The sequence below is a fragment of the Nannochloropsis gaditana genome, assembly GCF_000240725.1.
Source record: "Nannochloropsis gaditana CCMP526 unplaced genomic scaffold scaffold1024, whole genome shotgun sequence".
Classification (NCBI taxonomy): domain Eukaryota; class Eustigmatophyceae; order Eustigmatales; family Monodopsidaceae; genus Microchloropsis; species Microchloropsis gaditana.
The window spans coordinates 866-8695 of NW_005802929.1; the positions used below are offsets into that span (position 1 = coordinate 866).

The window sequence follows — 7830 nt, forward strand, 5'->3', positions numbered from 1 at the left end:
GGAGGGAGGGAACGGCGGGGTACGTCGGAGCCACCATCATTTCCTGTGGGACAGTGCGTGGCAGAAGGTAGGGCCCATCATGGGCCCACGTGCAGATAAGAGAAGTATAGGCGATCACTTGCACATAAGAAAAGTGTAGGCGATCACTTGCAAATTAGAAAAGTGTAGACGATGGAAAGCGGCGAGGGGACTTTCGGGGTCTGGCATTGCCGGCAGCGATCTCTATCCTAGGCTTGCCAAGCAACGTACTCGCCGTCTCACCACCCCAATCTCTTTTTTTCCTTGTATCCTTTCGATCTATAATCCGCATGTGCGTTTAGGACACCATCACGACTGTGGATGCCATGAAAGGAGCGCACAAAGCCCTGAAAGTGGAGGCCAAGAAAGTCAAGATAGATGACATTGAGGTAGGGAGGGAGGGAGGGAGGGAAGGGGGGGGAGGAGCGAGGAAGATGAAATTAAATGTTGGAGGGGATGCGCGACACCATAGTCTCCGAGCACGTTGAAAGGCTCTGTGTGGCGCGAGACCGAGGAGGGAGAAGGACCGGGGTGGGGTTCAGATTGGCAGAAGAGATCAGGATCGTCAGGGGGGAGTGAGTATGACGGAGAGAGCCTGGGTAGGAGACCTGGCGGTCCTTACCCACCATTAGGGGGGACTTCGGTGGGGAAGAGTATGTACAGGCAGGCAAGGGGTATTCTCTCATTGTTAGGGTGAACCTACGGGCAGCTTACCAGTCAGTCGGTAGGGAGGGCATGGCTGCGATCGATCCGCATTTATTCTGTGTCTCTTGCCTTCCTTCTGCGTCGCCTAGGACTTGACGGACGACCTGGCGGACATGATGGAGGACATGAACGAGATCAACGATGCTTTAGGCCGCAACTACGGCGTTTCCGACGAGATCGACGAGGCGGATTTGGACGCGGAGCTGGCCGGCTTGGAGGATGAGCTGGAAGGACTGGGCGAGACGGAGGGTAAGGGAAGGGGAAAGGGGGAAAGGGAGGGGCGGGAGGGAGAAGGTGCCAGCCTGGGTCGGCGCGGCATGGATGGGCCGGGCGTTTGGGGGACAGGGAATATTGCCATAAGGGTCGCCGACTCCGCAGGGGGGGCTCCCCCGGCGAAGGCCCCTGTCCTTTCCTCCTGACACGTTGGTACCCGCCTATTCCCTCTTTCCCCCTTTTTCCCCGCCACCGTTGGGTGCGTCCACCACAGCCGATGCGACCGCGTCCCCGGCCGAGGCGACCCCTGCCTATCTCTTGCCCAGCGAACCTGTGAACGCACCTGAAGCCAAAATTGGCGCGCAAACAACCACCGACGAATTTGGCTTGCCCGTGGCCCCGGTCCACAACTAGGGAGCCCGCGGTATAGGGGGGGAGGGAGGGGTTGGGGGGGGGCCTGACATGTGCACATGTTTTGTTCAAAGCAAAAAGAAGTAAAGCGTTGGGTGTATACCGTGAAAGCCCCCTTGCTTTGGTTGTCTCGCGGGGGTTTGATCCGTGGACAGTGCAGTGTATCCTCGCGCGATCAGATGGATTTCTTTATTTGGGAATGCTGTATTGTCATGCATCGATATTTCAAGTCTTTCTGAAAACTATGTGGGGCGTTCGCGTGCTGATGCTGACGTCGACTTCCAACGCCCGTCCCTTGCCTGCAAAATGTTGTTGTAATTCCATGCCAGTCGCCTACTCATTCAAGTTCCGCCCCATGGTCATGAGGATGGAACAATGGGATTGTGAAAATTCTCTATGCACATACACTGTTGAGCTGCCTGGCTGCATTTTTCCCGAAGCAATTTCGAGCACATTTCCTATTTTTGACCCCTTGCCCTGCTCCCGACACCACGCCTCTCTTCCACCTCCTCCCCCTTCCCTTTCTCGCCTCATCTCCCTCCTCCTCAAGAAAAACTCGACGGTATCACCCCCGCCGCCTCCACCTCGGCTGATGCGGGGCCGAAACACTCATACTTCACCTCCTCCGCGGGCACTCCCAACCACGTCAACAAGCGTCGAACGCTCACCATGTACCCCGCCGGTCCACAAAAGTAGAAGCTACAGTCCTGCGGTCGTACCTTCCCGCCCAACGCCTCGTGTAAGGCGCTCGCCGTCAACCGCCCCGTGCCCCATCGGACTTTTCCCTCCTTCTTTCCCTCCGCCCCTCCCTCTACGGCTCCTTGTGTGAAGGACACGTGGCAGGCAAAGCGGGTGGGATGTGTGGCCGCGAGGCTCGCAAGACGGGCCGCAAAGGGGAAATGGGCCGCGTCCCTGGCCGTGTGGAGGAAGAAGACTTTGGGAGGGAGCGAGGAAGGGAAAGAGGGTCGATGCTCCTTGCTCTCTTGCGACGGCGTGCCGAGCAACACGGCTTCGGCCATGCAAAGCAGGGGAGTGATGCCAATCCCGGCTGAGAGGAGGACCAGGGGCCGTGGATGCGAGGAGGGGGAGGAGGAAGGGGTACAGGGAGGGGCGAGGACAAAGTCGCCGTAGGGTGGCCCGACCAGAATCTCGCTTCCCTCCTCCACCTTGTCGTGCATGTAGGTGGATACGGCACCCCCCGGGAGACGCTTGATGCTGATGCGGAAATAGGGGGGGCAATCCCCTTCCTCCTTCCCATCCTCTCCCCGGCCTTCCCCCTTACACTCCTTCTTCCCTCCCTCCTCCTCGGCCGATCGCGCTTTCCCGCCCGGCTCCAAGGCATGCGCGGACGCGGGTACAGCAAACTCGCTCAGACTGTAGTCTCGCTCTTCGACCTCCCCGTTGGGCAGGGTCAGGCGGAGGGAGATGTACTGGCCCGGTAGGTAGGCGCACACGGGCTCCCCTACCTGCCCATTGCTCAGGTAGAAGGAAGCCACATCCTCCGATTCCATCACCTTCCGTGCCACCCGCATGGTTTTCCACCCCGTCCACCCGTGCCGCTTCCGGGCATTGCTGGACCGGAGTCCGTCCTCTGTCTGGACGAAGACGGCGGCCAAAAATCCGTACGCTTGCTCCCAGGCTTTCAGCACCTCCACAGTCGCCACCTCGGGACCCAATACCTGCGCAATGGCCGCCAGGAGGCACTCTCCAACCATCGGGTAGTGCTCGGGGAGGACGTGGAGGGAGGCGTGTTTGTGGGCAATCAGGGAGACGGCCGCGGAGAGGGCGGAGAGGTTATCGATGTTGGCCGCGTAGGCCCAGACGGCATTGGCCAAGGCCTGAGGCTGTCGGGCGGGCGTCCCATCGGGTTCCGGCGCTTGGTTGCGTTTGTTGAAGAGTTCTTGGACGGCAGGGTACCGGGAGAAGAGGAGCGGGTAGAATACCTGGGTGATGCGGGGGCCTTGAGCCGCCAGGACGGGCGCGGTGGATTTCACCACGGAGACGATGTGCGGGCTCAGCACAGGAAGGGGAGGGGAAGCGGCTGGGGGGGAAACAGCAGGTGTTGACGATGGAGAAGGAGTGGAGGCTGGCGGCATGAGGCTTGCTGAATGCCGGGCAGAGTCGTGTGAGCCGTTCGGAGCGAATCTAGTCATGAGTGAGGGTAGGTATACAAGAGGTGGGGTGTAAGTAAAACTATCAGCATATTCGCGGAGGCAAAGGTCCCAGCCCACGATCCTGTGCATTCATCATAGGTATTCTTATTGGCCAGGTAGAGGCAGTGTGGCCTTGCCAATGCAACGGCGAATGTCCAGTCAATCGGATCAATATACCGCCACTGCCCGACTATCGTAGAACAGCAACGAATAACATTAAAGAAGAAATTTTTTGACACAATGCTTGAAAGGGTAATTGGTACATAACTGGTTGTCAGTGATCGTCCAGCACAATTGGCTACCTTGCCCCTTGGATTGACATTGAGAGCGTTTTGGGGTTATTGTTCAGAGCATGTCGTATCCCAGATAACAAACGTGGATCAGCAAAGCTCGGACCATGTCCATAAAATAGTGGCACGCAAGAATAGTTTCTAGCCTCATCAGTGAGTTCCGTTCGTTCTTCTTACAGAAGAAGAAGAATCTAATCCAAGCATGCGTAAAACAGGTAAGTGTGGTGTACCTACATGGTAACTCAAGATGCATAATCAAAGTGCAGTTTGCGTTGAAGTAAACGCAGCCCGAAACTCTTGAAGACCGACAGCCGGAAATAGTGGATCAGAAAGAGGGGGGAATAATACAAGAACTCATGCAAGACGACATGCACAAGGCAGCAATGGACGGTTGCCCAGCATCCATATGTTTTAACTGGAAGGTGCCCGCATTTCCCCCGTTTTTATGAGACCTGGGATCTGGCCACCGGTTGGCCATGTGCGAGTTATGACGTCATGGATTTGAAGCCGTCGTGAGCAGATATGTACGTCGCTTTACAGGCTCCGACGGGAAACGGAAAGGGGGAGAAGAGGAATGCACAGAGTCGTGGGGATGGCCAGTACTGGTTGCGAGGAAGGGATTTTGATTAAAGACGTGGCCTGCGGTATTTTGGTGCGGGTTTGTCGATGTCGTGCCTGTCAGACGTCACACTCACCGTAGTTCCTTCAAGACTGAGACATCGCTTCGCAGCCAGATTCCCACCGCGCCGGATCGCTGTTAATAGACGTTACGAGATGGGTTCATTTCCATGTTTCTTTCTTTGCCTTTCCTTTCCCGAGGAGTCTGGAACGTTCTTCTCTACGTGGTCTTGTCATTAATTTTCAGGCAGTGTGTTCTGCGGTATGTCTGGAAACTCTTCCGACCGGGCGCACTTTCCTGAATTAAATATGCTGCAAAATATAAAACATAATATTTGCGGAAATGAATCATATGATAAATGCTCATGGTCATAGAATGTATGCTAGACTTTCACTAAATTGCAAGAACACAAACATGCCCACACGCTCGGCCTCCTGGCGGGGCACACAATTTTATTTTTTTTCCTTGCTCATTTTCCTTCATATCCTGGAAAAAAATGTACCACTCCACGTTCCGTCAGCTCATGTTTTGCGCTATTTTTAAAGCACAGAGAGGGCAATCTTCGGCTATCTCAATCAATCAGGGCAGGAAGATCACATCCTGAGATTATCCCTTCTTGCTCGTGTTTTGTCGCTTTAATCGAAGCAGTTATTCGGTAAGGGCGCTTAGAAACTTTCGTTATCTTTGCTTAATATCCTAGCAGTGCCTCCGAGAAGGCGCCTTCCGTACTGCGTTTATTGTAATCGACGTCCATGTTTTCGAGCAACAAAAGACATGAGTGAGGCAGACGGATATGTCGAGCTTTTGGGAAAAAATCGTGTGCATCTGCTCTTTCATGGACACCCCCAAAATTCTGGGCTTCCGTGCTCGGGGCAAGCATATCGACAGCACAAAAGAAAAAAAAAAGGACGTACTCTTCTCGATTTGTGCGTGTCATCCTTGCGCAGGGGCCATGCTGTGAGGGTGGGACGGGATGGGAGACAAGAGGGGGCATGGTGAGAACCTGAGGGGAGGGAGCGCGGGGACTCGAACGTCGTACCCTCATCTACGGGACTAAGACTCACCTAATCTTCTCTGTATCGTTCCAATTTTAGCGTTATACGGTTTCCCGTAAACGAGTCACTAGGATACCATGCTAGCTATAAAGCTTGGTGTTGATTGTAATGGCCTTGAAACATGTGGATATCGGGCAGGGTTTTTTCAAACACTCTCCTTTCTGGGATTTTCAAATTGTTTCTTTGCAGAGTAACCTTTATACATGGACATGCTTGCCGTATGGGTAGTGCTTACGTATTTTCTGGCTATCAAGACGGACGAGAGAGATATAATGCGAGGCAACTGCCATAATCCTACTGGCATGCCAGTCGGCTTTAGTGCCTTTAGTTGGGCAAATGCAGGGAAAATCTGACACAACCACGACTAGGAACAGCTGTCAACATTTCATTGATAATGAGTAGTGTAGTGAAGGAGTGATGGTTCCACAATTTGCACAAAGTACTTATGGCGACCTTCCTAGCGTGCAGTAAGCAGATGTTCCAGCTCGAGCCCCCCACCCTCTTGTGACATACGGACACTCATGCACCCATTGACCCACAACATGTAAAACGTTATTGAAATTTGACGTGGTTACTTTTGATGTCGCCATGCAAGAGACTATTCCTTCCTGGAATGCGTAAAAGTGGCGTTTTCGACGGTCTCCTTTTACGTGCAAGACGCGTACGTATGGCTTGTCCTGTTTTGGGAGTCCTTTTCGGAGACGTACTCAGACCCAGCTTTTGAATTGCATCTTCAAATCCATACATATATAAGTATTATGCATATTAATTCATTCGTTCCCGGCATTCTTGGTCGCGCGGGTCTTGATAATTCAAAGTTTGATGGTACTCCTGATGACTGCTGACATCGAGAAGCAATTAAACCTGAAGACTGTGGAAGTAAATGGCAGCATCGAAAAGGATTTTGCAAACGCAACAAAATGTAAAAAGTGCTAAACTGAGACTCCAACTTGTAAGTTACTTTACTTTGTGTGGCGTGTTAACCCGCCATGTTTATTTGCTCTAAACAACGAAGACCTAAGTTGCTGCCTTTCCTCGTGCTTTCAAGCTTAGTCATCGGCTCCCACTTCCGCCATTTTATGTGGCGATGGGATGGGCACGAGCATCAAATCATGTGCGGCCAAGACTCGGTCCGCCCGGAGTTTCGAAGTCTTGCGCGCCATGTCTTCCAAGCGTTTCATAATGGCGAGGCTCTCGGGGCTCAAGTCACCTTTGTAACGGGGGCTAAAGTGCGTCATGATCAACCGTTTGGCTCTGACCCGGTGCGCGAAATGACCGGCCATCTGTGGCGTGGAATGACCATGGGCCCGGGCAAATCGTTCCACATCCATGTAGGTGCCCTTATCGAAAGGCAGCAAGAAAGCGTTGGTCGCTTCATGGACGAGCACGTCGCAATCCTGTGCCAGCACGGCGATCCCTGAGGCGTCGGAGGTGTCTCCGCAGATGACGATTTTACGGCCCTGTTTCGCCGCCTCCATTACCTCCTCCGCCCGGAGCAAAGTCCCGTCGGGGAGGTTGACTGCCTCCCCGGGCTGGAGAGTCTTCAAGAGGCGGAAGATCTTGTTGGGGTCGCTCAGTCCCTGTTCAAGGAGACCGGCCTTGTTACGTTCCACGATGGGCCGAACGTACTCTGTGGTGTGGGGAGGGATCCGAGGGAAAGAGTGATGGAAATGGAGGGGCAAGTCGGGGGGTCAGCCATGGCGTTCCAAGGATCATTTTGAACCTTTGAATGTAACGGTCACGACAGCTGGGCCCCTGCCAATGGCGACACCAAGAAAGGAAGAGACCCCCTTTAGATCCCTTTCCAGATCCTTGCCGGACGTCCTCCTTACCTGCACGCAGTCGCCCTGGCTTGTCCTTCTCGGTCACGACGAAGCCTACGCATGGCACCGTGTGGACCATGGGCGCCGCTTGCACCTGTTTCAGGGGGAAGAGCTGTTTGTCATTACTGTTGACTTTGTTCAATATTGATGGTGACTCTGTTTGCCATCACAAAGATTTTCGCCATTACTGTTGGATTTATTTTGTTTGCCATCAATGTTGACTTTGTTTGCCATCAACGTTGACTTTGTTTGCCATCGATAATGGAGTTGTTTATCATCGATATTCATTTCAAGTGCACCGTTCCAATGCGCCATCGATGCGGTCAGTATCCCCGCGGGACCTCCTCCGCCTCCCTCCTTCCTCCCCTCACCTTCATCTCCCCCTCCTCCACCAGATTCCACACCCCCTTCTCATCCGGGTATAAGTCTTGGCCTCCCTCCACCTCGTTGAAGCGCGTATCCAAGGGCATGGACTCTTCCGACATGAGGGGCGGGCGTTGTCCACGTCTGTAGGGGCGGAGGGAGGAAGGAAGGGAGGGAGGG

General features: G+C 53.9%; 2 protein-coding genes across 2 annotated transcripts; both read right to left on the reverse strand.

The window, feature by feature from the left end:
• Positions 1 to 1892: 1892 nt before the first annotated feature.
• Positions 1893 to 3443, reverse strand: HMP (nitric oxide dioxygenase; the record flags this gene model as incomplete). The annotated part of the gene is made up of 1 exon (XM_005852659.1): positions 1893 to 3443. One exon carries the CDS (start codon positions 3441 to 3443, stop codon positions 1893 to 1895), a length of 1551 nt encoding a protein of 516 aa, XP_005852721.1.
• A 3070-nt stretch (positions 3444 to 6513) lies between these two features.
• On the reverse strand, positions 6514 to 7366 carry RNZ (ribonuclease Z; the record flags this gene model as incomplete). The annotated part of the gene is made up of 2 exons (XM_005852660.1): positions 6514 to 7094; positions 7297 to 7366. 2 exons carry the CDS (start codon positions 7364 to 7366, stop codon positions 6514 to 6516), a joined length of 651 nt encoding a protein of 216 aa, XP_005852722.1.
• Positions 7367 to 7830: the final 464 nt, after the last annotated feature.